Consider the following 17,814-nt stretch of genomic DNA (forward strand, 5'->3'; position numbering starts at 1 on the left):
CCAATTGAGGCATAACAAAAGTTTTATAATTTATCTACTCTTGCTTTCATTAGCTGTGACATACTTAATCGCCTTATTTACCAGTGCTATTGGCTACAGTGATCCTTGGGCATCTACATGAATATCCCTCCTTTCCTCGGCACTTTCTAAGTTATTACTAATCATTTTGTATATCCTAACAACACACACAAAATGATGCAGGAACTCAGCAGGCCAGTCAGCATTTATGGGAAAAAGTAAACAGTTGATGTTTTGGCCCGAGACCCTTCCTCAGATCCTGATGAAGGGTCTCGGCCCGAAACTTCAACTGTTTACTCTTTTCCATAGATGCTGCCTGGCCTGCTGATTTCCTCCAGCATTTTGTGTGTGTTGCTTGGATTTCCAACATCTGCAGATTTTCTTGTGTTTGTATATCCCAACCTTATCAATCCTCCCAAAATATTATCTTTGCTAATCTTTTACTCTGTATTTAATTTAATAACCTTCCTGCAAAGCAGTGTGAAAGACTTGGCAGATCAAAGACAGTAATACAAAACAAATGTGTTGCTTTTCGTTTTCTTAGGGTGACAACAAAGGTGTGCAGATGTCCATGACAAAAGTTTACAAAGAACATTTTTCCAAGCAAACTATCCCCAGTGATGCAATTCCCCATATCCAGATCGTTTTAATTGACAATGCGACCAATACAGGAACACTTGCCATTCGATTGGCACAGGAGATCATGACAGACATCACTTCTCAAGGTACTTATCATTATGCTGATACATGCTAAAATATTGTGCATCTTGGCAATGCATTGCATGTTTCATTGCTATATTCTAAGGAAGTGAAAGTTATGATTGGCTGTCTATGATACGAACTGGACGGTTGTATAATTTCTTTCTTTCTCTGAAGACTGCAATTCAAAGTAAAGGCTCAATGTGAATCATATCTGTATTTCACAGTAATACATATAGAACGATAGTCTTACTTCAGTTAGCTTCCCTGAAAATGTGCAACAATAAGAACTGGAATGCACCACGCATGAATGGATTGTGTCACCTAGTTTAAAGATGACGAGGAAGAGGTATAGTCTAGTTTGAAGGTAGTCTCATTAACCTAAGTGGAACGTGGGTGGAAAAAGATTGTTTTTCTCTGGCCTCAAAAACACTGAGACAATGCACCTACACTGTGGCAGTGACCTGGAAGGTGGTAGATGGAGATCGATCACAGAAAGCAATGCAGAGGTAATCTGGATAATTTCTGTGGTACCTGGAGCAGTACTGTTGATAATACCAGCACTATGAAATTACCCAGAAATCTAGCTTTAGGCTACTAATTAATTTTGACCGCTAAGGTTCCAGTGCACAGGTTTGTTCTTCTGGCTGGATAAAGTTGAAGTTTAGATGTGCTGCATCTCATTGAATGGAGGAAGAGAGTCATATTGATGACTGTCAAAAAAGGAAAAGCAATAAAATCACTAGGAAAAGGACAGGAATTTCTTCCTAAAATATTTGGGACAATGCCTATATTTCTCTTTGAGCAAGTAGCCACAAAGTTTTCCTATGTTGACTTGTAAATATCTTACTGTATTTCTTTCAAAGATACCCCTGATCTCCTTTTATCCAAGCCTGGCTATCTTCACAGTTTCATGGCTTCACTAAAATCTTTCAGCCATCCTGTGACTAGGTCTCTGGCATATCTCCAACTGTTCATAGCCACGAAAGAGATCCAGGAGCTTCCAATTCAATGAGGCTAAGCCAGTCCTACAATCTGCTGTTTATTCACTTGCGGCTTTGTTACATTATTAATAACTTATGACTTTCAGTATTCAACATGGTGTTTATCATATAAAAAATTTAGAATCATAGAGTGGTACAGCACAAAACAGACCCTTCAGCCCAACTTGACCATGATGACCAAGGTGTGGACCTGAGCTGGGCCTGTTTGGCTGAATTCGGCCCATATCACTGTAAATCAGGGGCTCCCAACCTTTTTTTTTTGCCATGGAACCCTTACGTTAACTGGTCTGGGAACCCAGGCTCCAAATCCTTCCATTCCATGGACTTACTAACTGTCCTTAAAAAATTTTAATTGTACCTGCCTCTACCTCTTCCTCTGGCAGACATTCCATATCGCCTTCACCCTTTGTGTGGGGAAAAGAATTGTCTATCAGTTCAATTTAAATCCTTCCTCTCTCATGTTAGATCTGTACCCTCTAGTTTTACATTCCCCTACTTTGGAAAAAGACTACCTTGTCTATACCTCTCATGACTTTAGGTCACCCTCATCTTCCTTGGCTCCAGGAAAACAGCCCTAACCTATCTGGTCTCTCATTAAAACTCAAGCCCTCCTGGTTCAGTAACATCCCTGTGAGTCTTTTTACATCATTTCCACCTTTGCTGATCAGAACTCCAATTGCAATCTCAACCAACATATTGTAAAGCTGTAACATGTGGAAGGACTATAAAACTCTTGAACTGAACCATTCCAGTGTTTTATCTTTAAGCGAATTTACAATTCACAGTTGTTCAATTTTTCTTTGGTTAAATTATCAACCATTTTAAAAGAAATTAATACAGACTTCTATTTAAAATAGTGACCTGACTAATGTAAACACAAGAGATTCTGCAGATGCCGGAAATCTTGAACAACACATTCAAAATTCTTGACAAACTCAGTAAGTCCGGCAGCATCTGTGGAGGGGAATAAACAGTCAGCGTTTCAGGCCCAGACCCCCTGGCCCAATACATTGACTGTTTGTTTCCCTCTATTGAAACGGGCCGACTTGCTGAGTTCCTCCAGTATTTAGTGTGAGCTGCACCAATGACCTGACAGCCTGGGCCTGTTCTGTTTTACTGCAGGTAATGCATTTGGGATTGTGAGCGCTGAGCTCAAAATAAACACCAACATTGAAGAACAAGACGGAAGAAACAGCGCTAGAAAAATCACAGGCATTGTGGTTGGTGTTCTTGTTGCTGCCTCGTTAGCTGGAAGCCTGACGTTCTTCATCATTTCAGGAAGAATCAGGTAAATGTACATACACACTTACAAAATGGATGCGCTTTATTTTGCAGCTCAACTTGAAACCAGGACAATTGTCTAGTCTTGTCCTTGCGGTCATAACCAGACTGCATATTTTAAAAACTTGATTCTCTCCTTGTATCTTCTCCCCACTGCTTTGGTTCTCTGTGCACACCCCTCCCCCCACCCCAGTCTTTGAACCATCCACTGATGATAACAGTTTATCTCTAACCTGTGCTACTTATACGGTCCAGAGAGTCTTTAGTCACATTTCCTTTTGGTATCCTAGATCCAAAGAGAATGACTCAGCTTCTCCAGTCTAACCGTGCAGATGTAAAACCTTACTCTCGGAGCCACTGTAGAAACTTCACATTTCTCCTGATGAGTGCTGACCAGAAATGGGTACAATGGTCCACTTGAGGCCAAACCTATCTTTTTATGAATGTGCCCAGGTTTCTGCACCGCCATTAGCAGTGTATCACTTCCTATAGGAAAATTCCATTCTCTGCCTCCCTACCCTTGCGGCTAGCCTCTCCATGTTGGCTTGCCGCCGTGCTGGTTCCATCTGCACATTTTGAACATTAATCTACATATCCGTATGCAAGTCATGAATGAACACCAGGAAAGGCCCAAACCTGAACAGTCTATCATGCAATCTACCTTGAAGTCTGAACAGCAGCCTCTCACCACGCTTTCTACTGTCCTGATATTTCCTCCATGCTGCCATTGCTATTCCACAGGACTCCAGTTCCATCCAGGTGACATTTTCTTCACCGTCATTGTCTGGTATCAGATGGGGAGAAAACAATTAGGTTAGCCAAACATGTGGCTTTGACAAATCTGTGCTGGCTTTCCTTTTTTTTAACATTTACCAGCCTGTATGCCTTTTACATTTTCCGCTGATTATTGTTAAATGTTTTTGACAATCTTGGTAAACAGACTGTACTTCAAGATCTTTGCCATTCCCTAGTCTTTATGTACTTCCCAGTATCAAGGAGAAATGAAAAAGTTATGATAAGCCCTCCTCTCTTTTTTTAAAACTGTCCTTCTCATCTCAATTCTTCTCTCGATTGTTACACAGCTATTTGCTTTTTCCCATGTCCATGTGACTCAGGGACTTCAGTCACCATCTTTTCACCCTTGTGGAAATGCCCCATCTTTTACCTAAAATATCGCATTTCCATCCCCTGTTACTGTTTTATCTGTCATTTTTTGGTTTCATCTTTACTTGGGTGGATCCCATCTCATTCCTTTGAAGTCAGGCCTCCTCCAACTAACAAGGTCTACTTTACTCCTCTTTGCCCCACCATAATACCAATCCAAATCTTGTGATGCACTCATCACTGGTCTTGGGTCCAGTTGGCACAACTCATTCCCCAGCACCAGATTCCCACAATGTCGCCTCCTTTGTTGGGTTAAGAATAAACCGGTCAAGGAGGATATTCTGATCACATTTCAGAAATTTATCTTGCTTGTTGCCTTTTGCATTACTATTCCAATGAACACCCAGGGGAATGAAGTTCTACAGTTGCCTCACATCTCTGTAATTTCCCTCCAGATTTCCTCCCGTCCCTCCCTCTCCAAAGAAAGCTTCAAGCTATGTAATAGCTCCCTTCTTCCTTCTTAATTCTATCATTCTGTTTTGTTGGCTTGCCCAAAAATGTGGGTTCAATTCCCTGATCTTTTGAGCTAGATTAGCAATTCAGCCCAGACTGTCGCTGTTACCAAACTTAACACCAAGGACAGTAAAGTATGGAATAATTCCAACATTGTTCGACTGTGTGTTTTGATAATGATTTGTTTTAGGAACAATCACTAGGATTCTTAGTGTTTCTGCCTTTTTGTGAAGTGGTTTTATTTAGAAACTGTACAAAATCAAAACAGAACGTATTTCAATCAGAAGAGGAAATAGAAACACTTGGGGCTTGCATGTAAGTGTACCTTTCTCTGTTATTAAATGTGCAGTTTTTTGTGGTTTACAGTATAAATCCTGTTTGCTGTTTATAATGTCATTTTATATCTTCTTTAAAAGATACCAGTTTTACATTAAAATGTTTTGAAAGCTGCTAATCAGTAAGGAAATGCGATGTTTTAGACAAAAGCTGGGGAATTTCCACAAGGATTTCCACAAGTCCAGGATAGATACTTAGAAACCAAATCAGTATTTGGTAAAATTTTAATCTGGTGACAGTCAGTCACTCCTCCCACAAAGGTCATTCATGTCCCTTTTTAGTGATTTGTTTAATACTAAACCACAATCTTTGAATTGCAAAGCTGAGAAGCAGAGGGAAAATTCTTCTTTTGTTATTATTGCATATATGGTAGACTGTAGCTCTTAATCATCTCCTTTGAAGAGTTTTGCTTTCCACTTGGACACTGATAGTTCTTCTGTATTGCAGTCATTTCTCAGCAGCCGATCCTTATTGGATCCAAATATAGCAATCGGTTTCCGTCTGCAATGAGCAGGCACAAAGTGCAAAGCAGCCATTCTAGCCACAGAATATCCCTGTGATTTCACCACTGGAGGGATTGCATGACCTCCAGAGTATGACTCTTTCCGGCCTCAGAAATGTCTGGTGTATTTGAAAAAGAACATTAAAAATCAAAATTTCCTAGTAGTTGCTAGGAGTCATGTCAATCGCATTGACTGGAAACTAGTAGTACAAAAAACAGAGTTTATGGCATGTGATACCTGTAAGAAATGAGTAATAATTTCTTTTTGCAAATGATTTTACAGAGTCAAAAGTCCATCGGCTCTCATCAATTTCAAGAATAGTTTTAGGTGTGCTGCTGCAGAAACTGTTGATAAGGGATTCAGCAATCCAGTGTATGATCCACAAGTAAGTGCTAAACCTACTCCTTCCCTTTACAGATCAGGAAATAATGAAGGGCTTTTCTTTAATCATGTCCCACACATTAAAAACATGAATCTATATGAGTAGGTGCCAGTTTATTTATGGTCAGTCTTTATTTCTTCCAAACAACAGGAATTCTGCAGATGCTGGAAATTCAAGCAACACACATCAAAGTTGCTGGTGAATGCAGCAGGCCAAGCAGCATCTGTAGGAAGAGGTGCAGTCGACGTTTCAGGCCGAGACCCTTCGTCAGGACTAACTGAAGGAAGAGTGAGTAAGGGATTTGAAAGTGGGAGGGGGAGGGGGAGATCCAAAATGATAGGAGAAGACAGGAGGGGGAGGAATGGAGCCAAGAGCTGGACAGGTGATAGGCAAAAGGGGGTACGAGAGGATCATGGGACAGGAGGTCCGGGAAGAAAGACAAGGGGGGGGGCCAGAGGATGGGAAAGAGGTATATTCAGAGGGACAGAGGGAGAAAAAGGAGAGTGAGAGAAAGAATGTGTGCATAAAAATATGTAACAGATGGGGTACGAGGGGGAGGTGGGGCCTTAGCGGAAGTTAGAGAAGTCGATGTTCATGCCATCAGGTTGGATGCTACCCAGACGGAATATAAGGTGTTGTTCCTCCAACCTGAGTGTGGCTTCATCTTTACAGTAGAGGAGGCCGTGGATAGACATGTCAGAATGGGAATGGGATGTGGAATTAAAATGTGTGGCCACTGGGAGATCCTGCTTTCTCAACAAGTGCTACACATGCCCTTACACTTCCTCCCTTACCACCATTCAGGGCCCCAAACAGTCCTTCCAGGTGAGGCAACACTTCACCTGTGAGTCGACTGGGGTGATATACTGTGTCCGGTGCTCCCGATGTGGCCTTTTATATATTGGCGAAACCCGACGCAGACTGGGAGACCGCTTTACTGAACATCTACGCTCTGTCCGCCAGAGAAAGCAGGATCTCCCAGTGGCCACACATTTTAATTCCACATCCCATTCCCATTCTGACATGTCTATCCACGGCCTCCTCTACTGTAAAGATGAAGCCACACTCAGGTTGGAGGAACAACACCTTATATTCCGTATGGGTAGCCTCCAACCTGATGGCATGAACATCGACTTCTCTAACTTCCGCTAAGGCCCCACCTCCCCCTCGTACCCCATCTGTTACTTATTTTTATGCACACATTCTTTCTCTCACTCTCCTTTTTCTCCCTCTGTCCCTCTGAATATACCTCTTGCCCATCCTCTGGGTCCCCCCCCCTTGTCTTTCTTCCTGGACCTCCTGTCCCATGATCCTCTCGTATCCCCTTTTGCCTATCACCTGTCCAGCTCTTGGCTCTATCCCTCCCCCTCCTGTCTTCTCCTATCATTTTGGATCTCCCCCTCCCCCTCCAACTTTCAAATCCCTTACTCACTCTTCCTTCAGTTAGTCCTGACGAAGGGTCTCGGCCTGAAACGTCGACTGCACCTCTTCCTACAGATGCTGCTTGGCCTGCTGCGTTCACCAGTAACTTTGATGTGTGTTGCTTTATTTCTTCCAAGATGCTTTTTAGTTACTGTTCTCTAATTCCGACATCCATCGATGAGATTGGAGCACTTTCCCTCTAGGCATTTTAACGTGCTAGGCCTAGTCTGATGCCAGGGCTGGTGGCCTACCAGACAGGAGCAGAGGACAATATTGTCCATGGTTGGCAGGTTACTGCATCAGGGTGGGATATCCAGAAAGTGAATGTAGTTTGGGGAAGGGGTTGGAAAAGGCCTAGGTTTCTTTGTGGAGATAGTGAGCCATCCTGTTGTTCTTCTCACCTACCCACCTCTCCCTTTCCCAGGGAAATAGTTTTCTAAAGCCTCATACCTTCCACCTCAAACACGATGTATTCTGCAGATGCTGGAAATTCAAGCAACACACCATAACTTCCGCCACCTCCAACGGGATCCCACCACTAAGCACATCTTTCCCTCCCCCTCCTGCTTTCCGCAAGGATCGCTCCCTACGCGACTCCCTTGTCCATTCGTCCCCCCCCCATCCCTCCCCACTGATCTCCCTCCTGGCACTTATCCTTGTAAGTGGAACAAGTGCTACACATGCACTTACACTTCCTCCCTCACCACCATTCAGGGCTCCAGACAGTCCTTCCAGGTGAGGCGACACTTCACCTGTGAGTCGGCTGGGGTGACATACTGCGTCCGGTATTCCCCATGTGACCTTCTATATATTGGCGAGACCCGATGCAGACTGGGAGATCGTTTTGCTGAACACCTACGCTCTGTCCACCAGAAAAAGCGGGATCTCCCAGTGGCCACACATTTTAATTCCACATCCCATTCCCATTCTGATATGTCTATCCACAGCCTCCTCTACTGTAAAAGTGAAGCCACACTCAGGTTGGAGGAACCACACCTTATATCCCATCTGAGTAGCCTCCAACCTGATGGCATGGACATTGACTTCTCAAACTTCCACTAATGCCCCACCTCTCCCTCGTACCCCATCCGTTATTTATTTATATACACACATTCTTTTTCTCTCTTTCTCCTTTTTGTCCCTCCGTTTTGTCCCCTTGCCCATCCTCTGGGTTTTCCCCCCTCCTTTTCTTTCTCCCTGGGCCTCCTGTCCCATGATCCTCTCATATCCCTTTTGCCAATCAACTGTCCAGCTCTTGGCTCCATCCCTCCCCCTCCTGTCTTCTCCTATCATTTTGGATCTCCCCCTCCCCCTCCCCCTCCAACTTTCAAATCCCTTACTCACTCTTCCTTCAGTTAGTCCCGACGAAGGGTCTCGGCCCAAAATGTCGACTGTACCTCTTTCTAGAGATGCTGCCTGGCCTGCTGCGTTCACCAGCAACTTTGATGTGTGTTACCTTCCACCTCAGGCTGCTCCTACTCAATGAGTGCATTCCCTTGCCAGGTTGATACCAGACACTGGTCTCATTGGGACGGGTTACACCTGAACCCAAGGGGAGCCAATATCCTTTTGGGCAGGTTTGCTAGAACTGTTGGGGAAGGTTGAAACTAAATTGGCAGGAGGATGGGAATCAGAGTGATAGGGCTGAGGATGGGGCAGTTGGTATACAAGTAGATGCAGTGTGCAGTGAGAGTGTTAGGAAGGGCGGGCAGATGATAGGGGAGAATTGCAGTCAGTGGGATGAGCTACAATGTAATATAAGGACAAAATCTAAAAGGGTGATGAGCACAGGACTAAAGTTGTTATATTTGAATGCACACAGTATATGGAATAAGGATTATGGTGTTGTGGGAATCACTGGGTCATGGCTGAAAGAAGATCATAGTTGGGAACATAACATCAAAAAATACACATTGTATCAAAATGACAGGCAGGTATGCTGAGGTGGTAGAGTTCCACTGTTGGTAAAAATGAAATCAAATCCTTAGAAAGAGGTGACATAGGATTGAAAGATGTAGAATCCTTGTGGGTAGAGTTAAGAAACTGCAAAAAGGTAAAAGGACCCTGATGGGAATTATATACAGGGCTTCAAACAGTAGCGGGGATGTGGGATACAAATTACAATGGGAGATAGAAAGCACATGTCAAATGGGCAATGTTATGATGGTCGTGGAGGATTTCAATATGCAAGTAGATTGGAAAAATCAAGTTGGGGCTGGATTCCGAGAGAGAGAACTTGGTAGAATGCCTACAAGACATCTTTTTAGAGCAGTTTGTGGTTAAACCCACAAAGCGAAAGGATATTTTGGATTGGGCATTGTGTAAAAAAACCAGATTTGATTAGGGAGCTTAAGGTAAAGGAGCCCTTAGGAGACTGTGATCATAATATGATAGACAACACATTGCAATTTGAGAGGGAGAAGCTAAAGTCAGGTGTATGTATCAGTATTACAATGGAGTAAAGGGAATTACAGAGGCATGAGAGATGAGCTGGCCAAAATTGATTGGAAGAGAACACTAGAAGGGATGATGGCAGAACAACAATGGCTGGAGTCTCTTGAAGAAGTTTAGAAGGCAAGGTCCAGATAGTCGCTAAGAAGTGGTAGTATTCTAAAGTGACCCAACTATGAATGACAAGGGAGGTCAAAAACAACATAAAAGCCACGTTCAATTCAATTCAAATTTATTTGTCATTCAACCATGCATGAATACTCATGAGTACAGCCAAACATAGCATTAATATGGGGTCAAGGTGCTAAAATGCATCACAAAAAGTCACACCCAAGAACACATTATGGAACAGAAGAGCCCTGATGCCCCCCCCTCCCCGCGACATCACGGCTTGATGCTCAGTCCTTACATGTACAAGTCAACAAACCTGTATAGAATATCAGTAAATTACGACAATGCGTGAAAATAGTTCATACCCCCCAGCCCACCAATATCATCTGTTGGCCCACCCTGATGCCCACTAGGCAACACAGTGGTTTTGAGGCCTAGTCCCACGTAGAATATACAAGCACATATAGGAAAAATACAATGACGCAGAATATGCATGTATATAATCCAGATCTCCCAGCCCACTGAGATCATCTCTCAACTGGGTCTGACGCCCGCTAGGTGTACCACATCCTAGAGGCCCAGCCCAGTCCTTGCATATACAGGCACATATGGAATGTCAGTAAAGACACAATCAGACAAATGTATATGTATACCGTCAGGATCCCTCAGTCCAATTGAAATCTCTAGTTGACCATGCCCGAGTCCGTTGAGTGCCACCAAAAGGTCTGCGGTCGACCACAACAGAGCTTGACTTGTGCCGGGCGAAATCCTGGGAGGGCAGCATCAACTCCATCCGGACGCCGTACCACACCACGCCTGGTGAAGTGCAACGGCTTCATCTCCTCACTCCAGTGGCTGCAAACGGGTGACGCTGTGGCTTCAGGGCTAGCCCTTGCTATGACCGAGGCTAGGCAGCTTCCCACCATCCATCCCTGTTCTCATCCAATAAACCAGCAAATTGAGCCTGCAGCATACCAGATTAACAATGTCCAAGGGGGACTTGTGATCACAAGAAAAGCAACCGTGATGGCCACTCACTATATGATTGTAAGCCTCCGGATCTGCTTACAATACTCCAAGTGAGGCCTCACCAGTGCTTTATAAAGTCTCAACATTACATCCTTGCTTTTATATTCTAGTCCTCTTGAAATGAATGTTAGCATCACATTTGCCTTCTTTTCCACCAACTCAAGGTGCAAATTAACCTTTAGGGAACCCTGAACAAGGACTCCCAAGTCCCTTTGCATCTCAGTTTTTTGTATTTTCCCTCCATTTAGAAAATAGTCAACCTTTTCATTTCTTCTACCGAAATACATGACCACACAGTTCCCAACACTGTATTCCATCTGCTATTTCTATGCCCATTCTTCTAATCTGTCTAAGTCCTTCTGTAGCTTCTCTATTTCCTCAAAACCACCTGCCCTCCACCTATCTTCATATCATCTGCAAACTTTGCAACAAAGCTATCAATTCCATCATCCAAATCATTGACATATAACATAAAAAGAATTGGTCCCAACGCAGTCCTCTGTGGAACACCACTAGTCACCAGCAGCGAACTAGAAAAGGCTCCCTTTATTCCCACTCTTTGTCTCCTGCCAGTCAGCCACTGCTTTATCCATGCTAGGATCTTTCCTGCAATACTGTGGGCTCATAGTTTGTTAAGCAGCCTCATGCGTGGCACCTTGTTTAAGGCCTTCTGAAAATCTAAGCACACAACATCAACCGATTCTCCTTTGTCTATCCTGCTTGTTACTTCTTCAAAGACTTCCAACAGATTTGTCAGGCAAGATTTTACCTTGTGGAACCTATGTTGACTTTGGCCTATTTTATAATTTGCCTCCAAGTACCCCAAAACCATATCCTTAACAATTGACCCAACATCTTCCCAATCACTGAGGTCAGACTAACTGGCTTTAAGTTTCCTTTCTTTTGCCTCTCTCCCTTCTTGAAGAGTGGAGCTACATCTGCAATTTTCCAGTCTCCCGGAACCATTCCAGAATCTAGTGATTCCTGAAAGATCATTACTAATGCCTCTACCATGTCTTCAGCCACCTCTTTCAGAACCCTGGGGTGTACACCATCTGGTCCAGGAGACTTGTCTATCTTCAGACCTTTAAGTATCCCAAGAACCTTCTCTCTACTAATGGTAACCTTCGCACACTTTATGACCCCTGACACCTGAAACTTTCACCCTACTGCTGGTGTCTACCACAGTGAAGACTGATGCAAAATGCTTATTCAGTTCATCTGCCATTACCTTGCCCCCTCCACTACTACCACTCCTCCTGCATCATTTTCCAGCAGTCCAATATCCTCACCCTCCTCTCTTTTCCACTTAATGTATCTGAAGAAACTTTTGGTATGCTCTTTAATATTATTGGCTAAATTACTCTTGTATTCCATCTTTACCTTAATGACTTTTTATTTGCTTTAGTTGCTTTTTAAAAGCTTTCCAATCCTCTAACCTCCCAGTAATTTTTGCTCCATAACATGCCCTCTCTGTGGCTTTTATGTTGCTTTAACTTCTTGTTCACCACAGTTATGCTATCTTGCCTTTAGAATACTACTTCTTTTGGCCTTCTGAATTGCTTCCAGAAATTCCAGCCATTCCTGCTCTGCCGTCATCCCTGCCGGTGTTCTTTTCCAGTCAGTTCTGGCCAACTCCTCTTTCACGCCTTTGTAATTCCCTTTACTCCACTGTAAAACTGATACATCTGATGTTAGCTTTTCCTTCTCAGATTTCAGGGTGAATTCAATCATATTAAGATCCCTTTCCCCTAAAGGTTCTTTTACCTTAAGCTCCCTAATCAATTCTAGTGAACAGCGCCCAATTCAGAATAGCTGATTCTATAGTGGACTCAACCATGAACTGCTGTTAAAGGCCATCTCGTAGGCACTTGAGAAAGACCCCACCTGGAATCCTGCATCAATCTGATTTTCCCAATCTACCTGTATATTGAAATCCCCCATGACTATTGTAATATTGCTCTTTGGACATGCATTTTCTATCTCCTGGTAATTTGTAGGCCACATCCTTACTAGTGTTTGGGGGTCTGTATACAATTCCCATCAGGGTCTTCTTACCCTTGCAGTTCCTTACCTCTATGCACAATGATTCAACACCTATTTCACCTCTTTCTAATGATTTGATTTCATTTTTACCAACAGACCAACGTCACCGCTCTGCCTTCTTGCCTTCTTTCAATATGTATCCTTGGACATTAAGCTCCCAACTATAATCTTCTTTCAGCCATAATTCAGTGATGCCTACAACATGCCAATTTGCAACTGTGCTACAAGTTCATCTCCCTTATTCCGTATACTGTGTGGATTCAAATATAGCACCTTTAATCTTGTACTCACCATCTTCAATTTTGTCTGCCTTTTACATTGCAACTTATCCTGTTGACTGCAATTTTGCCCTATCATCAGCCTCTCCTTACTACATATTGCCATTGTTTGTAAACCAGCTACCCTTTCTTCAGCAATGTCATCTGGCTTTCCTCTAATACTTCTTGCATTGAAATATACGCAGCTCAGGATAGTAGACACACCATGCTCAACCTTTCGATTCCTAACTTTGTCTGAGGTCGTTCCAACATCTCTCTCCACAGCCTCTCCACTAGCTGTTCTGGCACTCTGGTTCCCATGCCCTGGAACTCTAGTTTAAACCCCACTATGCAGCATTAACAAGCCTTCCTGCTAGGATATTAGTCCCTCTCCTGTTCAGGTGCAAACCATCCCTTCTGTACAGGTCCGGCCTTCTCTGAAGGAGAGCCCAGTGATCCAAAAATCTTTTGTCCTCCCGCCTGCACCAACCCTTTAGCCACGTATTAAACTGTATAATCTTCCTAGTTCTGGCCTCAATAGTACGTGACATGGGTGGCAATCCTGACATCACAATCCTGGTGGTCCTGACCTTTAATTTAGCACTTAACACCCTGAACTTCCTATGCAGAACCCCGTCACTTGTCCTACCCATGTCATTGGACCATGACTTCCAGTTGTTCACTCTCCCACTGAAGAAAGCTGAAGACTCGATCCAGCCTGTCCTGGCACCCAGGAGGCCACGTACTACTTGGGAATCTTGTTCTGGTCCACAGAACCTCCTTTCTGTTCCCCTAACTAATGAATCCCGTATCATCACCGTGTGCCTCTTCTCTCTCCTCCCCTTCTGAGTCACAGAACCAGACTCAGTACCAAGGACTTGGCCACTGTGACTTTCCTCTGTTAGGTCAATTCCCCTCCCTCCCCAACAGCATCCAAAGTGGTATACCTGTTGTTGAGGGTGATGGTCACAGGGGTACTGTACACTAGTTCCTCAACCCTTTTCCCCTTCCTGACTGTCACCTGTTTCCTCTGTCCTGAACCTTGGGTGTAACTACCTCTCCGTATGTCATACCTATCTCCCCTTCAGCCTCCCGAATGATCCAGGGTTCATAGGTTCCAGCTCCAAATTCTTAACGCGGATTGTTAGAGGCTGCAGCTGGATGCACTTCTCGCAATTGTAGTCATCAGGGACACCGGAGGTCTCCCTGCCTTCCACATCCTGTAGGAGGAGAATCTCTACTGTCCTGGTTGAGCAGATATAAAGAAGGGAAGGAGAAAAAAAACTTAATCTTCAGCTTTTCTTTTCTTTGCTTTCTCTGACTGAAGCCTCTCTTCACTGAAGCCTCGAAGAGCCGAAGCCTCAAGATCACCACCCTGACTCTGTCCACTCAGATGATGGCCGCTGCCTTCCTTTAATTTGCTCTTGCTAATCAATCCCAAATGTGGATTGGTCAATGGTCAGAGCAACCCACTGCTCTCATTTCTAATTGGACAGTGGACCTGAGTGAAATCCCCCTCCTCGCAAAACTTTCAATGTCTGGATTGGTCGCTGGTCAAAATCTTATTTCATTTTTGTTTATAATTCCAAAGTAAAGCTGGCTTTCACTTCAGTGTCCAATTTCTGTCATCTCCATGTAATGAAATGAATTTTAAATGTTGGAATACTTGTATGATGTCGGATTTTCATCTTGGTAACACAGAATAGTGCATGTGGAGCATTATCTGACTGAAAGAAGGGGAGTGGAATGTAAACCCAGAACTGAAGCAGGAAACAAGATCAGATGTGCCATCTCTGATCATCTGATATCCATGTTCCAGCACTAATTCAGGCACCACATCCAAATTCAATCAGATGTCCTGTTAGCCTTTTATATATTTTGATCCAGATAAATCTTTCTTTTGTAGGAATCATGCGGTCATTACCCTGGAGATCATGCAATAGACATTGTCCCACGTCAAGCAGGCATCAGTGTTATTACTCCACCATCTGATGGACGTGATTTTGGAGAGCAAGACTGTTGACATGTTGTCCCATGCATGAATTAATTTTTAATGTATTAAAAAGAATTTAACTTGGTGGTCATTTGCAGGTCAGTGTATTCCTGTAAACCAAAAGTGTGGTAAAATGGTAGTCACTGTTAACTTCATTCTCAGACCTATCTGAATTAAAGCTTTCTCACGTGTTAATTACACATACAAAATGCTGAAAGTACTGTGAACAGGCAAATTACCATCATGTGTATTGTTCCAGATTTCCAGCATCTACGGGTTTTCTCAGAATCAGAATCAGGTTTATTATCACCAACATGTGATGTGAAATTTGTTAACTTAGCAGCAGCTGCTCAATGCAATACATAATCCAGCAGAGAAAAAAAAGATAAAATAAAACAATAATAATAAAGTAAATCAATTACATATATTGAACAGATTTTTAAAAAACATGCTAAAAGAGAAATACTGTATATTTTTTAAAAAGTGAGGTAGTGTTCAAAGCTTCAATGTCCATTTAGGAATCGGATGGCAGAGGGGAAGAAGCTGTTTGTGAATCGCTGAGTGTGTGCCTTCAGGCTTCTGTACCTTCTACATGATGGTAACAGTGAGAAAAGGGCATGCCCTGGGTGCTGGAGATCCTTAATAATGGACGTTGTCTTTCTGAGACACCACTCCCTAAAGATGTCCTGGGTAGTTTGTAGGCTAGAGATTTACAATCTTCTGCAGCTTCTTTCAGTCCTATGCAGTAGCCCCTCCATACCAGACAGTGATGCAGCCTGTCAGAATGCTCTCCACAGTACATCTACAGAAGCTTTTGAGTGTATTTGTTGACATGCCAAATCTCTTCAAACTCCTAATAAAGTATAGCCGCTGTCTTGCCTTCTTTATAACTACATTGATATGTTGGGACCAGGTTAGATCCTTAGAGGTCTTGACACCTAGGAACTTGAAGCTGCTCACTCTCTCCACTTCTGATCCCTCTATGAGGATTGGTATGTGTTCCTTCGCCTTGCCCTTCCTGAAGTCCACAATCGACTCTTTTGTCTTACTGACGTTGAGTGCCAGGTTGTTGCTGCAGCACCACTCCACTAGCTGGCATATCTCACTCCTGTACGCCCTCTTGTCACCACCTGAGATTCTACCAACAATGGTTGTATCGTCAGCAAAAAATTTATAGATGGTGTTTGAGCTATACCTAGCCACACAGTCATGTGTGTATACAGAGAGTAGAGCAGTGGGCTAAGCACACACCTCTGAGGTGCGCCAGTGCTGATCGTCAGCGAGGAGGATATGTTATCACCAATCTGCACAGACGTGGTCTTCCGGTTGGGACGTTGAAGATCCAATTGCAGAGGGAGGTACGGAGGCCCAGGTTCTGCAACTTCTTGCGTCTCTTGTGTGGTAGTGAACACAGCTGGAAATTGCCAAGGTACTTAAAGGGATATTTGCTCAGGTGAAGTTTTAATATGTGATGAAGTGTGTTCCTCTCCCTTCAATCTGCACATTTTGGGCTAGCTGAACAGATGAACTGAGTTTTATGTGACTCAATCTTATCCAGTCAAACTTGTGAATTCACAGTGTATTGATGCTTTTGTTTTGTTTGACACTAAATGTTCTATGCCAGTCTTACTCTCGATGAATATTACCGATTTAGAATTTTGGATTGAAGCGTGGTGTATGCGTGAGAGAGAAGAATGGCAGTAATACTTTGGGAGAGACTGAGTTACTCCTCATTATCATACAATTGTTAAGGTGAATTCTCCTGGTTTGGACCTGATATAAGCAGAGAACGAAAACTCTGAGGTTATTACTCTTGGTGATTAAATTGTGAGCTGATACAGGGCTGCTCCCTTCTGTGCAGAAGGCCAGGAGGAAGAATTTTAATAATGTAATTATCATGTCCCGGTTCAGGCTGACAAGGGTGTATTTTATCTTGAACTGTGAACAGCCAAATTATCATTGCCTTGAGCATTTGTGATTAATTCGCATAAACTTTGACCAAACCTTCATCAAGACAGATGGATCAATCATAATTAAACGATATTCAGGCAGTAATCTACAAATACAGATGTATTTGTAGGTGGACAAATCAACCATTTTAATTCTGTCTTCCTGTATAGCAAACACATTTTATTTTGAACTAATATTGTAGCCATTCAGTAAAATAAAATTATTTCTTAATGATGTCTGACTTTTCAGTTTTCAAACATTGTTGAAAGAAAAAACGGATAAACTAGAAAAAAAACTTAGATTATATTTCTGTGTATTTGAAAAGTTTAATTGTGGTCTGTCAACAAAATTCTCTCCATCTCTTACCAGACAGTAGGAAAAGGAGAGTTGAATAAGCCATGAGCTAGCATCATCCGAAGTCTTTTGGTAAATGCCAACTGTTTACTTTTGAAGCAAAAACTTAAATTGTTGGTTGAAAAGGCTAATCTTAGTTTCACCAGCAGAGGGCGAAGCGGCAGGGCAGCCTCGATCAATCCACGAATAATGGCAAGATGACTCTCAAGGCGAGGTTGATGTGACTGATTAACTTGTACTGCATAATTCTTTTGGTAGGAAATTTTAGGATATTTTATTTCTATGAAATCTTTTTCTTCGGCCACATAACCTAGGAAGCAAAATATATAGAATGTAAAGTGAACAGTTCAGGTTAAGTAAG

General features: G+C 42.9%; 1 protein-coding gene across 3 annotated transcripts in view; it reads left to right on the forward strand.

Annotated features, from left to right (window-relative positions):
* The window catches only part of amn (amnion associated transmembrane protein), a 63,467-nt gene extending 46,147 nt beyond the window's left edge, over positions 1-17,320 (forward strand). For all 3 annotated transcript variants that reach the window (XM_063047625.1, XM_063047637.1, XM_063047630.1), the window contains 4 exons: positions 563-743; positions 2,844-3,009; positions 5,741-5,843; positions 15,063-17,320. In XM_063047625.1, coding sequence (XP_062903695.1) covers positions 563-743; positions 2,844-3,009; positions 5,741-5,843; positions 15,063-15,179 — 567 coding nt within the window. In that variant the 3' untranslated portion in view covers positions 15,180-17,320. The remainder of the gene's footprint in view (positions 1-562; positions 744-2,843; positions 3,010-5,740; positions 5,844-15,062) is intronic.
* The last annotated feature ends 494 nt before the right edge of the window (positions 17,321-17,814 follow it).

Source organism: Mobula hypostoma, chromosome 1 (genome assembly GCF_963921235.1).
Source record: "Mobula hypostoma chromosome 1, sMobHyp1.1, whole genome shotgun sequence".
Lineage (NCBI taxonomy): Eukaryota > Metazoa > Chordata > Chondrichthyes > Myliobatiformes > Myliobatidae > Mobula > Mobula hypostoma.